The sequence below is a fragment of the Poecilia latipinna genome, unplaced genomic scaffold, assembly GCF_001443285.1.
Source record: "Poecilia latipinna isolate Pla-1442-1.1 unplaced genomic scaffold, P_latipinna-1.0 Scaffold70, whole genome shotgun sequence".
NCBI classification, from domain to species: domain Eukaryota; kingdom Metazoa; phylum Chordata; class Actinopteri; order Cyprinodontiformes; family Poeciliidae; genus Poecilia; species Poecilia latipinna.
The window spans coordinates 427,702-453,973 of NW_015112686.1; the positions used below are offsets into that span (position 1 = coordinate 427,702).

General features: G+C 36.4%; 1 protein-coding gene across 2 annotated transcripts in view; it reads right to left on the reverse strand.

The window, feature by feature from the left end:
- Positions 1–483: 483 nt before the first annotated feature.
- Positions 484–26,272, reverse strand: part of grm4 (glutamate receptor, metabotropic 4) — a 180,188-nt gene continuing 154,399 nt past the window's right edge. The window contains exons 7-12 of one of the 2 annotated variants that reach the window (XM_015015064.1): positions 21,096–21,296; positions 15,112–15,248; positions 13,644–14,579; positions 8,720–8,966; positions 7,220–7,265; positions 484–3,792 (exon numbers count right to left, since the gene is read on the reverse strand). In XM_015015064.1, the coding sequence (XP_014870550.1) occupies positions 7,228–7,265; positions 8,720–8,966; positions 13,644–14,579; positions 15,112–15,248; positions 21,096–21,296 (1,559 nt within the window). In that variant the 3' untranslated portion in view covers positions 484–3,792; positions 7,220–7,227. The remainder of the gene's footprint in view (positions 3,793–7,219; positions 7,266–8,719; positions 8,967–13,643; positions 14,580–15,111; positions 15,249–21,095; positions 21,297–26,272) is intronic. The other variant, XM_015015059.1, reaches the window with a different exon arrangement.

The following is a 26,272-nucleotide window of genomic DNA, read 5'->3' on the forward strand; positions in this document are numbered from 1 at the left end:
AAAAAAGAATGTATTTTTTTATACCAAACAAAATTCAAAAGGTGTGATGTGTGTTTGCAAAGCCTTCTCCAGAACGCCATAGAGATTTTCAATGGTCTTTGTAGAGACGGGTCTGTGTGTAAAAATCATCTCTGATGCTCACTAAACCACTCATTTACAGTTTCAGCCTGATGAATCTTGGCATCGTCATCTTGGAATGTTCCAGTGTCATCAGGGAAGAAACAATCTATTGGTTGAATGACCTGATCATACAGCATATTCAAATTATGGTACTGAACCTGAACCAACATCAACCCCAGATTTTGATGTTGTTTCAAATGCATATTTGAAACGACACAAACCTGTATAGTAAACACTAAGCATGAGAGGCGCTTCACTAAATCTGCCTCTCGTCTTACCCTAATGTGCCCATTACTGGAAAATGACAAATCTGGATTAATCTGATCATTTTTATCCTCCTTTGCAAAGTGTGGCATTTTTCTCAGTTAGTCACTAGTGGTTTTTTTATTGCCCTGCATTTGATCTGTTCCTTGGGTTTCCTTCACATTACGGTTGTGGAAATGCTATTACTTTCACTACTATTTCCCTGAGTTCAACTATTCTTCTTCGATTGGATGTTACCAAGTGTTTGTGATCACCAATTACTTAAACATTCTTTTTTTTTTTTTTCTGACCACATTTCATTGTCAAAGTCAACGGTTCCCAACTATCCCTCCAGTATTTTTTTGTATAATGCGTTAGACAACACTCAATCCAATCTTATTAGCTTCTGTAATTTGCTTAGATATCGTATAGACTTTCCACAGGATGTCTTTCCACATAGTTGTTTTTAGAAATGATAAGCTTCTCATTACATCAGCTGGAATGAAACAACTTGTTACTGTAAGACGGTTGTCCATGCAGTAACTATCCAAAATAAAAGCTCAGACCTATTTGCTCAGTTCAATTCAGACGAGTGTTAGATGAAATTGAGACTTTTTTCTTTAATTGTTTGTATAACCTGAAACAAAAGTGTATCCACTTTTCCTCTTGCAGTTGTTGGTTGGACTTTTGGGAGATTCGTTGTATTTTCACCCAGCCGGATCTTTGGGAGGGTCTAGAGATAAAGATGGACGGTTTCTCTACGCTGAAGGTTAGGTCATCCCAATTAAGAGTTATAATGCCGAGCCAGAAATGCTGGTTCCAGACCTTCTGTGACAAACGTCAGTGATAAGACTCGCATAGCCAGATAGTCACTCTCTGTCTAGTTAGAGCAGATCATACTGAAAGGGCACCAAGCTCATCACATATGTCTCCTGGCTGTTCACATTCTCACAAGAATCCCTGTTTGAGTGTAGGTCACAGATGGTAACTAAGAGTAACATTTAATTAGGGGAATCCGCCTTTTTCCTTTACTTAATTTTTTACATTTACAATGAGCTGCCTTTTTTTCTGACATCCTTAAATAGAATATTGTGAAGCAAGTGTCATCACCAGTGATCCAATTATTAAATTGATTCCCCTTGCGTGTTAATATGTTTTAGCACACAGATGTGAACTTTATGATCTATATATCTCACGATATCCACCGTGAGACAGCGATTGTAGCATCAAGCTATGGGGATGCCTTCTTACACAGATCAACGAAGGGGAAGGAGGATGGAGCTCAATGCAAGACAAAACCTGGAAGAAAAAAAAAATCTGCAAAAGACTTGGAACTTTGACAGAGATTCTTCATAGTTGAATATTTATGTTCACAGACACTTTCCATGAAATACAACTAAACTTGAAGTTCTGCATTTTGCCAAAAATAACCAGTGTCTTTACATACAAGATGTGCACAGCTGGTGGCGACACATGACAGAAGAAGACCCACAGTTCTAAAAAGTATCAACTATATCATAGTCAATGCCTTTGGAAAATCACATTTAATTTTTATTATTTTAACAAATATGCACTTTTTTCTGCTGGTTTAAAACTATCACATAAAATTCATGATAACATGATAACATTTGGAAAAGTTCTATGCGTATGTAAACTTTTGCAAGCATCGAGATTGTGCTTGATGAAAGGACGTTTTCCTCATTCTGGTTCATCTTTAGTTTAAGATAACGAGGCTATGAAAAGCTGAGCCAGTTTGTTTTCTGTTCCAACAACCTGAGTCAGCTGAAAGGAAAATTGTCCAACACCAATTTCTTTACTAGTCTAGTTTAACATTTTCATTTTTCTGGATGAAAGATCTCAATTACTCTAGCTTATGTAAACCATACTTGCCTCTAGAAATGCTAATGAAGACCTCACTGATCACAGATGACATCAAAAACAAGAAATACGGCAAAATGTTATGTGACAAAACAAAAACTGCAAACTATTTAATGCTGCCCTGTGTATTCAGTCTCCTGCTTATTACCCATCGTTAAATTTACATTTTAAAATATGTGCAAAACACTGATATGTTGAGGTTTCTTATCATAGCAAACCAACCGTTTTGTTAAACCCTGCATTTAGGTGCAAATACTGTTGGCTGTCTATAATGTACTATTTCTGCTTCACTGAGATAAGAGTGAATTAATATTTCTAAACGCAGGGCAAAATTCTGCACTGCGTCTTCAACATCGGAAGAAACACAAAGAGAAATAGACTCCATCCTAATAACCCGGTTCTGTCAAAAACAATGAGTGCTGGCTGAGGTAAAATCTGAACAATCAGATAACTTTCCTTGTCTTTCCTACAGGTTCTGTCAGTGCAAGATAAATAAGGACCATTTTGTTTATGCTGAAAATATGCATTATCAAGTCTGCTGACATGTATGGAGTGGAAACTGATGTTTAAAAAAAAAAAATCAGATTCCAATGCAGTTGTGCCTCTTTTTGTGTATGATTTCTCTCTTGTCCAGCAGAGGGTTGCCGAGCAGGCAACGGCTCAAAATGACATCTTTATCGTGAATGACAAATGTGACAACGTTGCATTCCAAAGACACTGAAAACACAGCACAGTACACGGGATGTTCCCATTAGCATGCTCTGGGACTGTACAGGAGGTTTCCCAAGATGATTGTGACGATGTCATCATTGTCATTATGAACGTTTTACCAGACAACTGGACTGTGACCCCACTGCTTTATTTTCATGTCTTTCACATGTGGTTAGTTCATGAAGGAATACTGAGTGTGCTGTAGTAAGGCATGTACAGTATGAAGAGAACTGCAGCTTTTAACTCCACTGTAACGGAAAATACTACGTTTCTATAATGGTTCATCTTGTCAACCGCGTTTGAGTAAAAAAAAAAAAAGAAAATGAGGGAAAAACAAACAACAGAATACTCTTATTTTGCAAAAATGACATGGTTCAGCTTTATAGAGAACTGATGTTTTCTGTGCTATACACTCCAGAAAAAAAAAAAAAAAAAAAAACATACTACAAACTCCAGGTGTTGTTCTCAACGCGATTCAAAAACGTCAATAATCAGCTCTCTCATGTCTCAAAAAGAGCCGGAGAAGGAGAGTCCCTCTCTATTTAAGCTCTCTTACGTCTTCCATCTCATTTCTGCAATATACTGATTTAATATTAATCTGGCATTCGAGCCTTATTCTCTAGAAAAATATGGCATCCTTTTTTGAGTGAGTAATTTCCATGATTCTTTCCCAGTCCTTTGTTTTGCAGCAGCAGCATCAAAGTTCTCCATCAAAATTCCAGTGATCCCTTAAAACAGGTGATTCCTCCCCCTGCAGGCCTTTGCTCCTCTCTCAGGATTTGTCTCCGTCTTAGATGGCATGATTGCTGTAACTTATGTATGTCTGCTTTGAGGCAAGCACTGCAAACGAGGGTGAGAAAAAAAAGCAGAGGGTTAAAATTGAAATGAAACGGGCGAGCCTGAAATAGGCGTGGGAGTGTAATCTTTAAAAATCCACATCGTGGGAATACAGATTGATGTGAGGCTCTATTTATAGATGACTTCATTAACCAAGCACAGGTGGAACTAATTCTGATAACACGGGTGTTGATGTAAAACTGCATTTTCGTAAAAACTTCCCATCAGCGCTGAGCATTAAGATGGGAATTTTTAAATTGGTAGTGCTGCTCAGGATTTAGTTTTTTTGGGGGTTTTTTTTCCAGCATGTTATGTAAACAGACCTTAGAGCCCAAAGCACCAAAATGAACTGCATATTGCAATAATTAGGCTTTGATATTAGAAACAGATAAACGTGTCTTATTTGTCATTCTTTTTTTTTAAATCCTATTTCTGTTATGCTGTGTGCAAAAATATTAATTTACAAAAAAAATAAAATATTGCTTTGTTTGTCTAGCTGTCTATTTTCCTGCAAATCCCACAGATAAACTTCAGTATAACATTAAGAGAAAGCAGAAACCATATGTGCCTTTAAAGCTGGACACTTGGCAAAGAATTCTGTCATCAGAAAATGAGAAAACTGTAAAGTGAACTGATGACAAAAATTTAAGCCTTTGGAAAAGTGTGAAAGAGCAACATGCCAGACAATTTAAAAACACTTTTATCATAACAATTGTAATGAGGAAAATGCAATGAAATGAACCAATACACATGCTACCTAAATGATACCAAAATCCAGATATAATCTGCAAACAATGATGAGGAAAACCTGCAGTCCAGACCAAAGCTGCTAGCAGATTTACGTTTACATTTAACCTTGAAGTTGGTCCCTTGTAGGAAATGTCAGGACTGAACTGAACTGTCTAGGTGGTTTTATATACATTTCAATGAAAATAGCACGTCAAAAATGATTTATGCCCTTCTCAAAAAACAGTGAAAAAACAGTCACAACCTTATAATTGCTGTCAATTTTTTTGGTGCAAACTTCCACATGTATTTTAACAATATATCTGTGCTAATAAGCTTTTATAATATTAGGAAATAAAAATATTCCAACGTGATTAATTTATGCATATTGTCTAATATTTTTTTGTTTTGAGGGTGTTAACTTTTGCTTTGTGTGTTTTATTGTAGAGACTTTTTGTCTCTGGACACTCTTGTAAATCCAATTTTAACCCACAATGCATCTTCCCTGCTTATACAAATATTAAAATGTTGTAAAAAGACAAAATAAACCCGTTAGATATGCCAAAAGCAATTTCAGTGTGATTATATATGCAACAGTTTGCATAATTCACAAAATCAGCTTTCTGTTTTTGTAATTATCCAACTGTATCATAAATGCATTATAAGGGGGCAATCAGCATATCACAGCAGTTGCATTAAATGCAGGAGTCATTCTAGTGCCAGTCTTTCACTGCATGCAAAGGACCTGTGAGTTCTGTGTGCACCAAGCAAAGCATGCAAAAGTCAGTGAATTGGTCGTTTGAAAAGTTAAATTACTACAAGATCAGAGGAATTGTTTTATTGGACACTGAACATTATAAGATGATAAAATCCCTTACTACTTTTTATTTCTCAGAGTGTTGTTTCAGCTGTAGAATAAAATAATTATATGGAAAATGATGAATCTCTTGATTTACCAAACTTTACAAAACACAAATCTGCTATAGATCCTGAACGTCGTCATGTGTCATGTTGGATGTGTCATGTTTATTTTATTTTTTATTTTTATTTTTTTTAAATAAACATCCCTCAGTGAGCATGTTCAGTTGTGGTAATCATACAACCAATCTGTCCGCAACAGCATTGGCTGATTGAATATGTCAGAGGGGGAAATCAGAATCAGGGAACAGCTGAGAGCCAGGGTGGGCACAAAAAAAAAAAAAAAAATGAAGGAATGATTTTTAATAGTAAACACTTCTCTATTTTTGTCAGAGCCATGTTTGGCGTGGGAATGGAAGGCGGGATTCTCGCCACTTCATCCAAAGCATCTCATTCTGGAGAAGCATTGATAAATGAACCTTATTTGAATATTTATGTGCTGCAAGGCCAAGATAAAGAATAGATGGTCCAGAAAGAATTGAACCTGGCAGACCCATCTGTCTTCTCTTGTTCACTCTTATTGTTGTTGTTGTCTCATTACCACAAATTCCTCTTTTGTCAGCAGAGAAACAAATTACAGGGGGACACATGACTGTCGCTTGTCTTGTGCTTTCAGGGAAAGTGGTGTCATCTTCCTGCATTCACTGGCTTTACCATGCTGAGTGGTCTTTTTAAACATCATACACATATTGTCACCTTCCTAAAACAATGGCCTGAGTCATTTTTTGCCAAAAGTAAATTTCGAAAAAAAAAAAAAAATAAATAAAAAAAAAAAAATCACCACCTCTTTCTTTCCAAAAGGTTTTTTTTAAATGTAAACACACACACACACACACACACACACACACACACACACACACACGCACACACACACACACACACACACACACCTAAACACACTTTTGGCAAAATAATGACTTAGGTCATTAATTTAGGAAGGGGGCGATACTTTCCTTTCATGCTCATGTGTGTTGCTCTCATACAGTGGAGAAAATAAGTTTTAAGCACATCAACACTTTTTTTGGTAAAAAATCTGTAGAACATTTTCTAACATGGCTATTGAAGTTAAATTCAGACCATATGTTGGTAACAACTCATGTACTCTACATATAGTATTAAATGGAAAACATATTCCATGAATTAGATGTAACAAATTTAAATGATACAAGTAACAACATGTATTGAGAACATGAGGCAAAAGAGGAGCAAAAATGAATAGAAAGCCAAGAAAACAGTTTGAATATGTCAAAATTTAGAAAGCAATTTTGCTCAATCAGCTAGTTTAGTCTTTGCCATATTGCCCAGGTTGCACTTAAGAAATATCTCAACATAGGTGAAAACAAAGAGCCCTCTTATGGCTTTAGTAACCTTGTATTGCAAAGCACGTCACACGATTTCCCACAGAGACTGAAAAGGTCACAGGAGAATCTCCTATAAGAAAGAAGCCCTTGAAGAGATTCCCCGATCAATTTTGGTTGATTTCTCCATATGTGTGAACTACTTAGGTTGTTACCAACATCTGGTGAGCACATCATGCCAATAACCTCATTAGAAAGATATTAAATGAGAAAGATTTTGTGCGTGTTCAATATTTATTTTCACTGCTGTATTACGGAGTGTGATTGCTGGCTTGAGTCATCCAGGATGCTCCATAGTAGCCAACACTCATTCAACACAGTGCAGCAGCAAGCAAGTGTTTCACAGGTGTTGAACATTTGAAGAAATTAACAGAAGAAAAGTGATAACAAATTAATAAAAGGGCAAAATCATTAACTAATCTCATTACCTGGGAGTCTAAAGTCCCTCACCAGGCTCCCCTCCCTCAATACAGTCTGACACATAAGCACAAAGAGCAGTTGTTAGATTCACAGTTCAGATGTGGGGGGTGAGAGTCCTCGCCAGCAAATGGGCTCTATAATTGGATAAGATGGAACAGCTCTGTTCTCAGACACACAAGAAACTAGGCATGCAAGTGTGGGCGCAGGCTTGGTCATCCTAAAACACATCACTATGTACATTTCAACTTGTCGAAGCATAAAATCAGAACCCTCAGTCGTCAGACCAAATGTGGGAGCCTGATTGGATTTAAGCCTGTCCCCACACCAAGACTGCCTACTCATACACACCGTCTTAGTGACTAAAAAGATCTTCTCTCACAATGCGAATTTGTAACTCTGTAAAAAAAAAAAAAAGTAAAATACTGCGTGCCAAATATCACGCTTTCAAATTCTCAAGTAATTTCTGAGCTAGTAAGAGCCCACCTTTTACTGGAAAATGTTCCCAAGATTTCAAGCTGATCAAGTAAATAATCAAGAATAATAGAGAGAATATTTTAAGAAAGACCCAAAACAAGTAATCCTCAAGTGTTTGTGGAAGGATAAAAAAAGAAAATCTGAAAAGTGTCTTGCTTTTATATTCAGCCCCTCTAAAGTTAATACTTTGTTGAACAACCATTTACTGCAATTACACCTGGGAGTCTTTTTTGACATGTCTCTAGCTTTGCATATCTGTTAAGACACTTTGCAAAAATAGACCAAGCTGAGTCACACTGGAATAAGAGCATTTAGTAACAGATGTAGTCTGACTTGCAATGACCCATTCATTTGCTTTAAATGCCAACTTTGACTGTGTGTTTAATTTTGTACTGTAAGGGGATGAACATCCGCTCCAGTATCAAGTGTTTTACAGTCTCTAATGGGTTTCCTTCATGACTGGTCTGTATTTAGCTCCATCCATTAACCAGCTTCCTTGTCCCCGCTAGGGATAAACCCTACAGTGTTATGCAGCCACTGCCATGTTTTACCATAATAACAGTGTTCATGGGGATGTGCATTGTTAGTTTTCCTTCACACAGTGTTTTGCTTTTGTCTTGCTACTCTTTCATTCAAGACAGGATTGTGGAGTGCATGACTAAAAGTAGTCAAGCCACTTTCTACCTCACAGAACAGAGTGTTTTTAGTGAGATTAGAATAAACACATTCTAACAAGTTATCAAGTGTGAGTGAAAGTAATTAGTGTCCCTGGATTTTACGGAGGGTTACTGGAGTACGGGGGCTAAATAAAAATACATGCCACACTTTTTAGATTTTTACTTTCAGTATTTACCACTTTACTTCCACTTCTGTACTGTTTTGTAGGTGAAAAAAAAAAATGTGAAAAGGTCCAAAGGGTGTGACTAATTTAACAGCTATAGTTGTGCCTGACATGTTTCAGCTTGGAATCAGGTTTTTATACAAACATTTGCATTTCCCATCTCTTCATTCCAACAATGGAGTGTTCTACAAACCTTGTGTTTCCAGACTTTCACAGAGTTCAGACTTGGCCTCTCCATTTGGCCTCAGGCCTCCTTTGGGGTTGAACTTGTTCGACATGGTGGCTGCAGTGACCACGGCCTTCAGGCTGCGCTTGCGCTTGGGCACATTCTGCTCTGGATGAAAGAGAACCACATAGACCTTGGGCATGTAGAGCATTCCCAGGGAAACTGATGCACTGAGGCTGACAGAGATTGTCAGGGTTGTTGTCTGGATATACATCTGTGTTGTGAAAGTGAAAGAAAGAGGAGAAAAAAAAAATATTAGATGAGAATGCAGTTTTAGAGGCAAATCTATTCACAGAGTTTTGAGAATGATCTAATCTTGCACATTTGGGAGAAATAATACGACATATTTTTATATTAATTAGTTTCTATTAGTGCAGATATTCCTCATCTATAGTACAAATGATATGTATGTACAGATAAAAGCCAATATTTATGTAAATTACATAAAGTCAAGGGTAACACTTTATTTGAAGGGGGTTGAATAAGACTGACATGACACTGTCATAAACACCTGTCATGAACATGAATAAGCCTTCATGAATATATATGACTGTTGTCATAAAGAGTCATTCAGTAAATTATGACACTTTTAATACAAAGTTGACATTATTCAAAATGTCTTCATTATGACAACTTGACATTAACCAATAAATCATTACTGATATAAATTTGTTATAAAAGTATTACTGATTGCACTTTAAAAATTAGGTAACTTTATGTTATTAAAGGTAAAGTTTAAACAGTAATGATTTCCTGGTTAATGTCAAGTTGTCATAACAAAGACATTTTGAATAATGTCAACTTTGTATTAAAAGTGTCATAATTTACCGAATGACGCTTTGTGACAACAGTGATAAATATTCATGAAGGCTTATTCATGTTCATGACAGATGTTATGTCATGTTTATGAAAGTGTCATGTCAGTCTTATTCACCCCCCTTCAAATAAAGTGTTACTAAGTCAAGTTGCATTACCTTTTTCTTCTACTAATTTTTTAGACAGTGTTTTATGACTTTTCCCAGAAGCAGACTTTACGTCCAATAAGATAAAAACCCAGAATATCATTTGCAAATGCACATGGGGACGAGGAACTTTAAAATAAAGCAAAAATAAAATGGTTGGCCATAATAACCATTATTACATTTGAAGGGAATAAAAGGTGAATATTTTAAATCTGAGAATACCAGCCAAGCTATTAAGTACCAAAACTGAAATATTATTATATGTGAGTCTCTCACTGCTCGAGGGCCTGGTGCACTACACAAAATAAATGGGATGAAAATGATGTGAAAATATGAAGCAGCATCTTAAACAGCAGTGAGTTAAAATGTTGGGCTTCAAGTAGATTTCCCAAAACACAAAATTAGCTGACAATACCACAGAAATTTAGTCATAAAGTGGCAAGAAAGTAAATATTTTGTAGTGGCTATCACAAAGTCCTGATTTTAATCTGATAGAAAATTAGAGGACAAAACTAAGATGTGTGGATCATCAAGGCAACCTGTAAGTCTGACACTGTTACACAAGGTTTGTGCACTTCTGAATATAAATAAAGATTTTAAAATGTCTCTATTATAAGTATGGATTTTAGCAAATAGCAAATAATTTGATTTCCTATTTGACCTAAAACTGTAAAAATCGCCTGCTGATTTTTGACTCTTGAACAATTATATAATTTCCTCAGAAATATGCCGAGGTGGCTTACAGTTCCTTTAGTATATCCTCTTAGAAAAATAGGAAGAAATGGACGAGTGACTTGCCTCCTGTTGCATTACATCCTCTCTAATGTTAATGAACACAAGGCAATGGAAACACAGCTGAGAGACATCTTTCAAAGAAAAAAAAAGCCAAGGGTTCTGCCTGTCATTACAATTAGAGTCATCAGAAACAAATTATTTGACACAGAAATAGCTAAGAGGGATTTCAGACCACATGGCAACAGTTAATAATGATCTGCATATTCAAGTCTAACATATGTTATTCTATATGGACTAGGTTTGATGAGGATGCCTTGACTCTTGACTCTTGATTTTTATTCAAGTCCAGCATTAGATTTGAAATCTAAAGGTCAAACGTGGAACAGAATTTGTGCGCGTGTTAATCAGCTGATATGTTTTTCTTTTTATTTCAGTCATTTGCAAAACATTTCCGTAAGGTTATGGATTGGATTTTAGCAAGAAATTGGATTTGTCTTTAGTTATAAGTTGATTGCATAATTTAGCTATGCACAATGTTTATTTAATTGTATTGTTTATTTCCATTTTATTACATCATTTATGACATCTGTGACATCTGAGTGTCACAGATGTCTTGATGTTTTGATAGTCAATTGATGTAGCTTTACTTTAGCAACCAAATATATTGGAATAACACATTTAATTACAATAGATATGCAAAATCATTCCCATGAAGTGCAAGAGCAAATCTAAATAGTGAGCTGTGGCTTTTAATATCTTTGAAGAAAATTTTAATCTTGGCTGAAGCCCGACAAAAATTAAGACCCCAAAGTTCATGTCGTTTTGGAAAAAACACCTTCAGATGACACATGGAGATGGAAGCGATAAATCCATGTATTCCATCATACTGCAAACAGCACATGAGCATTTTTTGGTGATAGAGGGCGAGTGTTGTAATCTCCCAAGAAGATTACTCTTGCCCCGGGGTGAATTCAGAACAATATTGCCAGCCCTCTGGAGTACAGAGTGAAGTCACTCTCTGAAGGGAGCCAAGACCCTTGTCCACTTTCATAGGACCTACTGACATAAATCTTTCTGGACACCCTCAAATGATGGTCAATCTGCTCCACTGGGACAGTGAAGGTAAAGAGCTGAGAGCAGAAACCAATATGAAATTCTAGGGCTTCTTTGTGGCATTCCAGGTTTAGAGAGCAGTTCTATTTGCACCAAGAATACCCCATGAGCAAAGCATATTGACAGGAAATAGGATTCAGTGAACCTCACAAACTCTAAAATTCTAAGTATTTATCATACCTAACATTTCTTGAAAACAAATATTTTCAAGGGTAAAAAAAAAAATCAATAAACTGAATATTTTTGGGGAAAAATACCTTTTGCTTACTTATAGGAACAAACAACATATTGCTGGACTAGACCTTATAATGTTGGGAATTTTGTTGAATGCAGTTATTTATTCAAAGCAAATAGCATATTCTCATGATCTGGCCATGCCGTAAAACTTGGACTTGCAAGCATTTATACCTATATCATTACAACTATAAGCACACAAAGTATTGCATAATTGTGGAAGGAAAATGTGTATGGTTCTAGAATTTTTCATCAAACGAATGCTAAAAGTGGCATACACTTGTATTCAGCCCTCTCCAGTTAGATTCTACTATACCCTCGGTGCAAACAGCTTATGTATGCTTGGAGGCTGAGAAGCTAAGGTGAAGGAACATTCTTACAATGGACAACCAAGAGAAGAATGAGGAAAACATGTATTGATTGTAACTTATTCTGGCATCATAATATTCAACAAAAAATGTTAAATTACATGTTTTAATGATGCTGTACAGTTCCAAGCTGTTGCTAGCTATCTTTAGATATGTGTAGTGTATAAATAAAGTTGTAAATTGCACTAAGCAGAAAACTGAAATATGGTAATGGCAGCAATATGCAGTGTGAATGCTTTCACGATGGGAGGTCAGCAAAACTGTTCCGAGGCAAACCTAGAAGAAAGCCTGTGAGAGACTTGAAACAGGGGGTGAGCAATACCTTCTGTCTGTACAACTGCACAATATATAGAGTACAACCAGAGCTGCAGTAGAATAGTCATGTTTTAGTAGCCGAGTCAAAGCCCAGGCCTAAATCCAACAGAGAATCTCTGGCAAGATTTCATGTTCACTGACCTACATTAAAAGAGGACTGAGCTTGAGCTATATTGTAAAGAAAAATGGGTTACAAGCCCAGTCATTAGATGTGTACAAAAGGTTAAAATCTTTTATCTGTAATTACAAAAAATGTGGTGCACAAGGCAGTGGGTACAAGAGGCAGAATATAAAAAAATAAAACATTGCATCCGGTTTCTTTTTTCACTTCACAATAATGCATTATTTTTGTTGATGTATTTTAAAATGTCAAGTTATGGTGGAGCATTGCAAAATGTGTAAAAGTTCACAAAGAAAAATATGTAAAAGATGTGGCAAACGTTTTAAAGGGACTGTTTGTACAGTGTGTTTTCTTTGGTAAATCGCACATATTTAAACAATAGACAATCTAATGGTTGCTATTAGGTTTGTTGCTTTGCACAGCTCATTCTAAAGCTTCTGCTACTACTGCAATTTTACTTCTCTTCTCCGTGCTTTCTAGTGTACATCTGTGTTTCACAACCTCAGAACTAGGACTTGTAAGAGATAATTTATGATTCACTTTTAGCTGACAACAACAATCACCAGCTACAGCGGTTCTGTCCAATTTCACAACATCTACGGGTGTTTGCAATAATATAAGTTGATTGCTGACTCTTGTTTTCCCACTCAGTGAATATTTATGGAAACACAAGTAAAGAAATCATATCCAAGGAAATTCGAGGTGAATGAATCATCCTGACAATCCGGCTCTAAAAGCCTTGTAATCCCCTCAGCGGAGCTCACAGCCTATCAGCTTGTGATAAATGGTGGCGACATTCACAAACACAAGAGGCTGATCTTACACAAAAACATAATTTAAGCAGGCATTTTCATCACAATCAGGTGCAATGGAAACATAAGAGGAGTCCAAATGAAAAACTTCCATACAACATGTACACGCGCATTTACTGATTTGTTCTAAATTCAAAAACGTGCAATTTTGTACAGACAAAACTGCTCTATAAATTGTGCAAACTTTGCTATTTATTTGGGTTTTTGCTGAATTTGATTTAGACATTTTACCTTTTCTGTTGACTGTGAAGTTCCAAAAAAGATGGGGATGAAGGCCAGCCAAACAATGCAGGTGGTGTACATGGTAAAGCCAATGGGCTTGGCCTCGTTGAATGTCTCGGGAACTCCTCTCGTTTTGATTGCATAAACTGTGCAGGTGACCATCAGAAGCATGCTATAGCCCAGCAGACAGATAAGAGACAGATCTGATATGTCACACTTTAGTACACCTCTGGACATTTCAGGATTGGCTGTACGCTGGTCCTCGTAGTCGATGATGGCTTGTGAAGGATCGACCCCGAACCAGATGCACACCCCGAGAAGCTGCACCGATATCAAGCTGAACGTGATGACTAACTGAGAGGCTGGAGAGATGAATCGAGGAGCACTGACAGACATCTTGCCCTGCTCAAAAATCCTGTAGATCCGATTTGTCTTGGTTAGCAGGGCTGCATAGCTTATACTCATCCCCAGCCCAAGAAAAATCCTGCGCAGTGAGCATACAAAGACATCCGGGGTGGAGATCATGAGGAAAGTCGTGGCATAACACAAAAAGATGCCCGTCAACAGGACATAGCTCAGTTCTCGACCTGATGCCTTCACAATGGGCGTGTCATTGTAGCGAACGAACGTAGCAACCACTAGCAAAGTGGCTATGATGCCCAGCACTGCGATCAGGACAGGAATGACTGCCCAAGGAGAGCTCCACTCCAGCTTGACAATGGGAATAGGAACGCATCCGGTGTGGTTCTCATTGGGCCGCAAATCAAATCGGCACATCTTGCAGGTGTAAGTGTCTGCCTGATACTGATAACCATCACAACTCTCGCAGTGCCAACAACATGGGATCCCCTTCACTGTCTTCTTGCGCTGCCCAGGGCGGCAGGGCTGGCTGCAGATGGAGGACGGGACTTCTTGAGTTGCACCTGGCCATTGCATCTCATCAGTCTGAAAAAATGAGAGAGGATTTATGGTACAAGAAAGGTCCTTACTTTTGATTCAGCAACTTATTTCATTTCACAAACCACTCCTGCATTTCCCCACCTCTTTCTTTGCCATATTTTTAAACCTCAGTATACTTATAGGGATAAGTTGATAAATCAGAATAGTACTGAAAATATTTATTTTACCAACTCCAAAGGGCTATCAAAAACAAAACTACAGAGGTAATTTACACAAAGTGATTATATTCCTGTTAATTTTGATGATTATGGCTTAAAGTTATGAAAATTTACAAAAGAGTTTGTTCTCTAAACATGAAAATATTACAAGGGACTGAAACATCTATTGAGTATTAAGTGTTGATAAAGGGGAGGCCTAATGTAACCTCAAGTTCATATTTCAGATTTTTATTTCTAAAAAACAATGTTAGAATCTCACCAACTATTGGTGTAGATGCAATAAGTATTGCCACAAGATTATGTAAAAGTCAAGAATGTTGTTTACACAATACAGTAAAATACAAAAGAATAGTCCATACATTGAGGTGGAGCTGATCTGTCCAGTGCCCAATGATCTTGTATCCTGTGTTGTTGCTGCTGATCTGGTATTGGTAGATTTCATAGCGACCAGGAGCGTCTCCATTCACATTGAAGACCACAGGGGTGCCAGCAATTCCTAAACCATGAAAGAACAAAGAAAATGTTTTGTTGAAACAAGTGGTGAACTTCAGTGTTGAGCAACACATTTAAAACTCATAATTTTCTTCTCAAACAGCCTTGAAATAAAAAAAAAAATAAGTTGCAACAAGACCTCCTAATGCTTCCAGTATGCTTTTAGTGATGTTGACAGGTATTATGTTGTGGTCTTTTGAGAAGAGCCAGAGCTCATCTCTTTAGGTTTCCATGTCACTTCCCTCTATTCGCTCTGCTTGTTGCCCCATTGCATGTTATTTACAAGGTCCCTACACAGCACTAACGAATGACAGTACTGATTTTTATTACCGCTTTGAGAGCTCTCTCATGTATCTGCTTTCGGTTTCTAAGGCAATTGATAATCTCCTCTTGAGCTTCACAACTTGTTATAAAATTGTGTTGTGGGAGACGAAGGATTCACTGAATTTAGAGAAAAGATCCAATCATAAACACACCATTAACAGCATCTCCAGTCCATTTATTTACCTATTCTTTCATTTCCTTCAATTCTCTATTAAAACTTATCAAAAATACTGAAACAAGTAACAAAGGCTAAACACATGTCCTCAGTTACCTTGCAGGAATACATTTTTGGTCTCCCAATACTCAGTTTTCTAATATTGCTTTTTGACGTTCAAAAGCAACACCGAAGAAAACAATATTTATACATGGACCTTTACTAATTTGATGATATTTACGCACAGCTTTATGACATTTTATAAGTATTCATGACTGCAATTCCCTTTTGTTTGAAAATAGAGAATTTGAGTAAATTGTTCCCTTGTAAAGGCCACAGTACAGCTTTTTGATTGTTGTTTGTAGCTGAGAGTTCAGGTCTGAAACATGCTAGCCAGTCTCTGCAGCCGTTGCATTCACTCTCGTCCATCAAAATCATCAGGTTCTTAATTGCATTAGTGTCATCCTGTTCCAGTCTGGGCGTGTCTAAGCCAACAGCAGGAAGTCACTATTACTATGAAGTGTCTTACCAATCTGAGCAATAAAAGGGAATTGATGTTTGTTTCTTTAGACTTGATTGCCTTAATTGATTGCTTTGCAGCCTCGCAGGAAGACACTGCTGTTTGAACGTTCAGCGAGGAAATGTAAACAAATTATTTGTTTAATAATCAGGTCACAGCTTTGATTTAACAGAAAATCTTGATTAGACTGTTGTACCAGTGGAGGTATGTGCAGAACAATATGTAGAGATGAATGTCAGAACATATTAATGTTGGGATGGGAAATACCCCTGCAGGTGAAAAACAGCACCCTTGTTAAAGATTACCTAACATGAATGTCTGTTACGGAGATGTGGTGACTCCAATATGCCTCTTTTAATTGTGAATTTTAAAGATGAATTTACCTCCTTGTAATCTTCTTCACTTTGTGTGGTTGGAAGATTGTCCAGCCCTATATGTTACAGCTCCAGTTGTTTAACACTTTGTATTTATTTGACTCTAGTGAGTAAGGTTTCATAGGTAGTCATCTTCCTGACTCAATAACGTCAACAAACATCAGACATATGCAAATGCCACGGTCTTCTGCCTTTTCCATTTTGACAAGTGGACAAAAGAAATCCCTATATCAGATCAAATTACAACCTCAGCAAAGCTGCTGGACTCCAAGACTTTCTGATAAATTGAAAATAGCAGAGGTGCACCATAAAGTCATCTGGTGATCAGAACTGACTGACCAGTCAGAAACTGAAAAAATATATTTTCTTTTTCCTTTAAGTGAACCTATCCAAGGCCAGTGTCTCCAACTGAGAGACTTTCTTCCTAAATCTTTGGCAACTTTTTACATCAAGCAACTTTCTACTTTAACACTGGAAACTTTACTTGCAATGACTCCACCACAAAGATATGAATGTAAAGATTTAATAAAGGAAGCAATCAAAGGGATGGATGATTGGATGGAGGGAGGAAGAGATGGAGGAGATGATACCCAAATGGATGCTAGGTTGAAGACTCAGGGAGGGGTTACAGTCGTCAAGAAATAACCTTTCCAGAACTTGCAGACAGTGACTAAAAATAACTAACTAAATAAGAATGAACAAAAAGTCAAGGTAACTCCTAAAGTTCCAGCTCTAAACATATAAATTGTGTTTTTACTTCTTTAAAGTGAAATATCGTTTTAGTAACAGCTTATTCAAAACCCAGTCTTTCATGTTGGTGCTGCAAAATACCTCACTTAAAGTCTTCGAGTAATCTCTTTCAGCATCTTTCAACATCTTGGATTAAAATCCTTGTGATGCTGGATGAACCAGTTTGGTGGATATGTAGTCATAGTCTGCAAAGAATCCTACATTCTTGCTTCACGTCCTAGAAGGCTTTAAAAAGCAAAGTTCATGAGGCAGATCATCACTAATGTGAGGCATTGATTTTCTTACCCTATCTGTTGTAAAAACACATTGGTTTTATTGCTGTCGTCCAGTCTTCCAGTGATTTACCATGCCATCACAAAATTGGTCATTCATAAAGATCTAAACCTTCAATTATATGACACTTGGCTACTACACAATGTTATAGATTTAAGCCCTACACATGCTTTGAGAGTTGACTTGTCTTGTTGAAAAGATGATTAGGATTCAGGATGGATTCAACAATGATTTTGTTTTGCACAGACAGAACTGACCTACTTCTATACTAATATTCTTACTCTGGAGCCATTAGACGAGGTATATTCGCTTAACAGTAAAACTTTTTTTCAGTGCTTTAAACTTTCCTGTCAATTTCCATTTGGGTTCAAAACATATAAAGCAAACAGGCTTGTCAGCTACACTTTTGTATTCTATTCCTAACAATAAATTAACATAAGAAACATTCATATAAGTTAAAATAATTTTATTTTTAGACCTATTCTTACCTTACTTCTCTGTACCAACTTTGTAAAACAAGGTACCTCAAAAGCACCAGGTGAGATGCGAGGGGAACAAGTTTCAGATGATTTGAGCTTTGGGATATTGTACATTATCCTGATGGAAATAGCCATCAGAAGATGAGGTACACATAAAGGTTGTCATAAAGAGAATGACATGGTCAGCAGCAGCTGCCTAAACTAAAAGTCAGGATGGATCCATTTTTTTTACACTAAATTGTACACTAAATTGTACACTAAATTGTGACCCTACCATTTCACTGTAGCATCTAAAAATAAGACTTATCACAGAAGGCAACTTTTTTTCAACTGTCCAATTGTAAAGAGTCTCTGCATATTGCAGCCTCAATTTCCTGTTCTTCCCAACAGGAAAGGCACCCGCTTTTGCCTTCTCTTCTCGAAGTCAATTTTCTTCAAAGGTTGCCGCCTTATGCAAACATAGATGATGTTCTGCATAACTTGGTTTTAACAAGTATTGTTTTACCTACTGTTACTTGTTACAGAATCATAAACCACTCTGCACAGTCTAGTCTGATCTATGACATCAACAAGAAATTTTAATCCATACAACTGCCATGCACTGCTTATGTTTTCTTCTATCTCTTTAATTCAAAGAGATAATTGTCTCTGAGCATTTCAGGAGCTGCTTTTTCTGAAAATGCTCAAACCAGCCCATCAGGCTATTTGGCGACACCAATATAGCCTTTAAAAGTATGGAAATACAATTTATTTTTTATTCTGATGCTCATTTGGAACTTTGGATGCCTTAATATAGGTAGTTAGTTGCACAAAATTCAGCCAATTTGTTGTATTAGCAAACAACCAAAATAATCTACCAGATCTTGTTCCTAGTAAATGACAACAGTTTGGTAAATATTTTGTTAGGTCAAACAAAGAAGTTGAGAAAAATGCTAGACTGGAAACTTTTTTTTTTCATAAGTATCATTGAAATTCCAGTTTGAGAATAGCTGCACCATTTGATTAACTGCATGAACAATCAACAATCTGGCTGTTGGACAGCCAGTTGGACGTCTCTCTTATCAAACTCTATTGTCAGCTGTCTTGCTGATTGAACAGATTGCTGGTCCAATTTCCTACACGACTGCTGTGTGTAACTGCAATGAGCTGCTGTGGCTGAAGAAATGCTACCATGTAGAGCTAGATCAGATGATAATGTTTAAATATCTAATTTGTTTGTATGGAAATCAGAATTTTTTTTATGAAGCCAAAAACAGCACGTCGTCAAAAGAAGCAAGGCTTGTTTTGTCAAAGTTATATTTGGAATTTCTAATGCAAAACATCTTTTTTTTTTTTTTTTTTAGCTTACCACCTGCAAAGACTGTGGAATTGGTTCCTTACCAAGCGGCAGACAATGGTTCTTGAAACTAAACAGGACTAGAATTGTTTTACCAGACCCAGTATCTGTACATTTCCAATATAATTTCCAGTATTTTTATCATGTACTTTAGGGTCATGTATCTCTACCCGTCATCCAGAGGTCCCCTTCTGTAATGTTTATAGAGATGTATGTGTCCATCACTATGTAATCATCAGTGACTGTGGAGCAAATTTAAAGAATTGACAAAGCATCTGTTTTCCCTTCTGCTTGATCACATGACCCTTTGCTCAACTGACATGCAATTAGCTCAACACGTGACAGCAGATACCAACACAGATGTAAACATTACCGTGTTTTGCATATGACCTGTTGCTAATCTTGCAGTGCTAATTTTGTTGAATCGAGTGCCACCCTTTAAATATCATCTTTTGGTCTCTTTTGCTGAATACTAATCCATGAAGCTATGAGAATGACTCTGGGAACATTCACAAAGGCCTCTTTTTATCTTGGAATACACATATTTTGGGCTTCTCTTTTTTTGGAAATGATGGAGGATGGCTTGTTGATCACGGCAAAGCTCTTTAGCCAACTGCTGATGGGGTTGCCCAGCTGCTTGAATGAAAAAGCACAGAATATGATGTGCATGGAAACTAGGCAGCAGAGCTGTTACACCCTTGATCGCTTCCAGTAATATTCTCCCCTTGGACAATAGGATGGGCTATTTGGAAGTAAGAGTCACCCACTAGAAAAAAAAACTGCAATGTCTTTGTTCTTGAATCGAGCTAAATGCAGCACCAGTCTTCCACTCACAAAGTTATGGGTCTACTCCAAAATATCCTGATGCCATTGATAATATCTGCTTTAAAGCCCAGTGCATTAATGAAACTAGTTGAGACTAGCACCACTTATAGCTTAGTACAATTGTTGGTTATCACCAAGGCTGAATACAGACTGGCTGACAAAAATTACTGCAGATCAGACAGAAATCCCCCTGCAGCTTATGTGTCAAAATACTGTATGTAGCAGGTGTCGTACCCTACAAAAAGGTAGTTCTTTTTATTGCATATTTTGATATGTATGAAACCTCAACTTCTTTCTCAATTGTAGCATTCGGCTCCGGCCTTAATAGATGAATAGCTGTCAGTTAAGTGTCTTCCCATTCTCATTTCTGTACAATTTGAACTCCGCTGCCAGCGCCCTTGAAGTCAGAAATCACTTGCGTGGGCAATTCTATGGTGACAAGATAAGGCAGGAAAATCTCACAAAGCAAAGTTTCTGCTTATCATCAGCTATGATAAAACATGCTCTTCTTCTGGTGATTGTTAAGATTCTTACAGATCTTTGCCTTTATGCTTGTTGGGAATAATTTACAATCAGTGAAGACCAGTGGATCCTTATAAAACCCCTGAGTATGCATCTTGTGTGCACAGAAAAGTTGAAAAATGGGACCCGCGGGTTGCCTCAGATGCCAACAAACAAAAATGGGCTTTGTTAAAAAACCTTATGTCTAATAATATTTTGGTCTAGCTTACACATATAGCACAACACAACACCTTATAGTAAACGTTGTGCATGCAGTTTTAAATTTAACCTGTTAAAGGTAACAGACATACATACCTGTAAAGTTGACATTGCGAATATACTTGAGAAGTAGCGTGCCATTGATGGTGTCCATTTTGGGGCAGAGGCCAACTTTTCCAGGACAGAGGTCTTTGTGCATATTATGGAGAGCATGAGCCATGGCATATACAGCATCTATAACGAACTGGACCTTCCCCTCCTGTTCGTAGGATGAATCTTTTCCAATCCGCTCGTGATCTTAAGAGAAAAACACCAACAACAAAAAAAAGCAAAACACTTATTACAAATAAATGATGACTTTCATGCTGTTTTCTTTGCTAAGCCAAGAAAAAAGAAAGCTGGACTCCTTTTTTTAATAAAAGGAAAACATTTAGATCAAAATTAGACCTGAATATCAATGGATGTTCTGTGAACTAAACAATAGTTACTAGATGTGTAAAAATCAGGCAAATTATAACCCTTCAAGAAGTCTGATTACTCAATTGTGAAACCATTTTCCCTGCTATTTTAATTTATGTTGAGACTGACATTGAATTGCATGCTAAAATAATTGGATGCTATTTTTTTCAAGACATCAATCAGGAATACCACTGTACAAATTCAAAGTGATCTTCTTTTAGAGCCTTTCTTGGTGTGGGCTATCAGTCACTTGGACCCACACACCTATATGGAGTATATGTTATAACATGTTTGTGCTGTCCAGTTAAAGCCCATGGCCATGTTTTATGATACCATGTAAGCATGCTTGTAAAAGACTGATTTATAGTTTAAATGAAGTCATAAACTCTAGCTACAAATACTTTATAATCAGGAGTGTGAGATGACAGATGTGTTCCTCTGTTGTTTATATGATCTCTCTTTGTTTATCTCCATCAGGCCATGTGCCACCTTGAATCTATTAATCATCAGTGCAGAGCTTGACAGAGTGGCATGAGTGGAGAGGAAGACATAGTCAGACTGGCCTAATCATTCTTCACTATTAATGTAATTAGTTATGACAGGTGTATATTAATCATGGCTTGAGTTGTTTTAACGCTTTGAAAATGCATTACTCGTCAAGCAAGTTTTCAATTATCGTCTTAATTCTCCTATTAACCACTGCCCTACCAGATGGGTTTATTCAATAGGTTTATTTAAATACTTTTCCTTCCCTTCCTTAATCAAGTTAAATGTGAAAAAGAAAAATAATGTTTTTGGTTATGTATATTTTTTTCTGTTTCTTGGTCTGGTAATCTTTAACAACATCATTGCTTCTAGTATTTAATTAATTGTAATATCTTATTTTCATCCATTGTTGAACTTTTGATGATGCAATATCAGCTAAGCTTAAAGCAGTTTTGAGAAAATCTTTCTCTTTGAAGAACAGCAGCAGTGTTAATCTGATCAGAACTAATTCCTCGTAGAAGCTCTCTATTTGTCAAGAAATGTGATTTGTGCTGCAAAGACAAGCAAGCGATGCACACACTTGTAAACAATTCAAGGTTCATGACAGAAGATGTAGTATATCCCTTAAGCGTGTTTGCTTTTATGTATGCAAGTCTGTGCTTTAAAGCTTGACCAAGTTTTTGAAAATGTTAAATCTTGCAAGCAGGAAAAGGTAAAACCTTTTCATACTTATTGAAGATGTTACATTTCATCAGAGGTTTAAAGTTTTATTTCAAACAGTAGTTCTTATAAATGTATTGCAAAACAGTCCAGGAGCTATTAATACATTATACAGATTATACTGCAGTAAATAATTCATCACATATATGTTTTGCTCTTGTTAGACCAGGACACCTTGTACAGGAAAATGTTCATTCTGCATTAATCCCTGACAGTGAAGTAAAAAGAAAAAAGGTTATGTATTTTATGACAAATATGTAAATACCTGGTTTCAGCTTTACATTACACTTCAAAGTTGAATGATATTTTGTGTTGAATTATTAATAAATAAAGTATTACCTTCAAAATATTATAGATAAGCTCAGTGCTTCAAGAGTAAAAAGGAAAAAACTTGATGCATCGCTTATGTGGCTCATTTTTTACATATGTGATTTTTCTGCCTACTGTTACTTTCTTAATCTAATATTCTGAAATGCACTACAAAATTTCTCAAAAATCCACAGCTAAAGTTTTATATGCTCAAAATGGTCAAGGAACATTTGGTAGAGGAAGAAAGTCCATCCATCCACTGTCTAAACCAACTTTTCTTTTTAACTGGTCTCCAGTGGTCATTGAGCAAGAGGGGAGGAAAATAAAAAGTGAAATGCTCCACAAGTGTTAAAGATTTATGTATAATAACATAAGCATAACTGTATAAATGTAAGAAATCATCCGGATAATAAATTCATATTCGACGAAACAGGGCTTTCCCAAAAGATGAACATTTGCACCGTTACATAATTTATCACAGGAAGTGAAACTAGGCCATTGTAAAATATGTATTGGTTAATACAAGTGACAATGTAAATTAGAAACAATGGTATGTTTCTTGAAAAGGCCAAAACCCCCAGCAGCTTGAGTAAATTAAAATTCTTGGCCAGTGAGAAAATGCTGCAAGCATATTTCACTGAAGCATGACTAAGTGTAGAACTCAGGCCACTAGATCAGTTGGTCATTTGCAGGCTAAAGAGTTCCAAGGATCAGGTTTGCCAAATATGTGTGGTCAAAGAGTTTAGAGTACAGTATCTACATGAAACTCTGTAATTTATTTTTTTTTTCACTATATTTTTTTTCTCTAAAAATTTTTTTCTAGCCATAAAATAAAGCATGATATTATTTTTAGGAGTAACGGCACAGTTACTGATTACAGTTTACTATTAAGCAAAAATACTTTTCTGTTTACATTATTACAAGATAAAATATTTTGTAAGACATTGCAAAAAAGCAACAACAGGGGAGTACATCAAGTTTTTCTACTAATTAAGCTGACCCTTGTTTCTACCTAGAATGTATTCAAAGAGCAGCAGAAGCAGCAACTTCTGTCTTGTATTTATGTATCCAGAGTAATGCGCTCATGCGTATAATTGAACTGTTGGGTATCCGTGTTTCGCCTGAACATAATGCACAGGCCTTGTTGCTATCTGCATAAAACAGAGGATCAGGAGTTTACCGATTTGGCATTTACAAGCATACAAATTCAAATAACGTGCAAGCTAAGGCTAAAATAAAAATCTGCTTGAAATAGCAATGTGACATAGTCGTAGTATATTAATTTGACCTATTAACTCTAGAATCAAATATGTATTTTTAGCTGTCCTGGACTAAAATAATATTATCTTAATCTATTTTAGGGCTCAAATTTTAGTCACATAATTTGACTCTTACATCTGACAGAATATTTTACCTTCTTCAAACTAAAGTGCACTGTAGTGTGGTTTTCAATTTCCTGTTTAACATAAAGTTATCATGTTCCTCAAGTTAGCCTCTGATTGGCTGAGCAGTCAAAATGGCCACTCTTTTCCCATGCTACAGACCTGTGCTGTGTTTGCAGAGTCAAAGAACCAAAACATATTACCATTCTATCCTGTGAATATAATGCTAATGCTCAGAAATATAAAGAAATCTAATGCATTTTTCATATCACAGTGGCTGTATTACTGGAAAGTCAAATATTCATCCTTTCAACTAATAAGTAAACAGTGATGTTGCTTGAAATAGCTTAAAAAAGTTTAATATATATATATATATATATATATATATATATATATATATGTTGTAGATTCAAACACCATATATGAAAATGGTTTCAAAATCAGCCTAAGTGAAGCAGTGGTTCTTCAGTAATTTCCCTCATCAATGCTGCACCGTAAATGTTTGCTGCCGAGACCTTTCAGTATAAATCTATATACCTGACTTGAGTGAGGCGATGACACAAGGTTTTCTACAGACTGGCTGCCCTCCGCACTTCCTGTTCATATAAATCCACAGCATGCACACTGCAGAATATTGAAAAGATCACCTGGGAGCTTGGGCAGTTGTCAAGAACAGTATGTTTATGCACTGGGGTCAGACAAGCAAAGTCAGTACATATTACCTTGGTATGCTGAGCACCTTACTGAGTCCTGCTGCGGCTTCCAGATCTTATGGAAATGTACATTTGCAGTTAGGAAAATTTTGGAAGCGGAATCTATGATAATGGCTGGCAGGAATGTTTAGGCATTTTGACTGAATTACTTTAGGTGAAACGGGTGCCTTATTTTTGTCTCGAACGCCATGGAGCAAATTCATTTGTGAAAATTCAAACCAATTTTCCAAGTAATTTGACACAGGCAGTTTTTTAACTTATGGAAGCTGGTACAGGGACATCATCTCACATTAAAATAGTGTTGTTTGTCAGGAATGAACATATTCACTTGCAAAATTGTGAAGAGGCAAGCTTAAACCACTTATTTAACGACATCTGATGTGTCACAGTGTTCTGGTTTGGTGTTGCCTCAAATGCAAAGATAAGGGCAGACAGAGTATAGTGGAAAAATTGATTTAATGATGAAACTGTCAACTTACTGATCACAAATACCACTGCCACCAATGTGTAGGAGCGACAGAATATTGGAAGAGTTCAGTAGTGAGTCAATGAAATCAAAAAGCTAAAATACTGTGGAGAAGTGATTGTTGCATGGAAACCAGGTGAGTACAATAAACAGAATGCAGAACAGCTGGGGAGAACCTATGCAGGGAACTGGGGGAAGGCTGGATAATTAATAGAGGAGCAGAGCTGTATCTGAACCCATACACAAATGAACAATAGGGAAAAATCTAACAAAAACTAGCTTTGAGGGATAGACTGAATAAGACAATAGGATTGCATAGAAACTAATTAACACAAAGGGAGGAAAACTAAGAAACTCTATCCAAATGAGCCAATATGGAGACCAAAATGCCTCCCAAATCTGACATTTTCATGGCAATCTGAACTTAACTAGCCATTTCTGATCTTTTCAATCATGAAAAAAAATGCAATTTGTGCCACTTCATTATGTGATGTAAAACTGGATACGTTTCCAATATTGAAAGCATCTGCAGTGTGAACAGTCATGTTGCATTTTGTCCGACTTTTACATCACTGACATGAAACATTCATCGTAAGTATATCAATATATTCTTTGGAACCCACAAGGAACTAAAAAAAAAAAAAAAAAAAAAAAAAAAAAAAAAATTTTTTTTTTTTTTTTTTAAATTTTTTTGTGTTTTTATTTCTAAAAAAAAAACAAAAAAAAATGTTACCCACA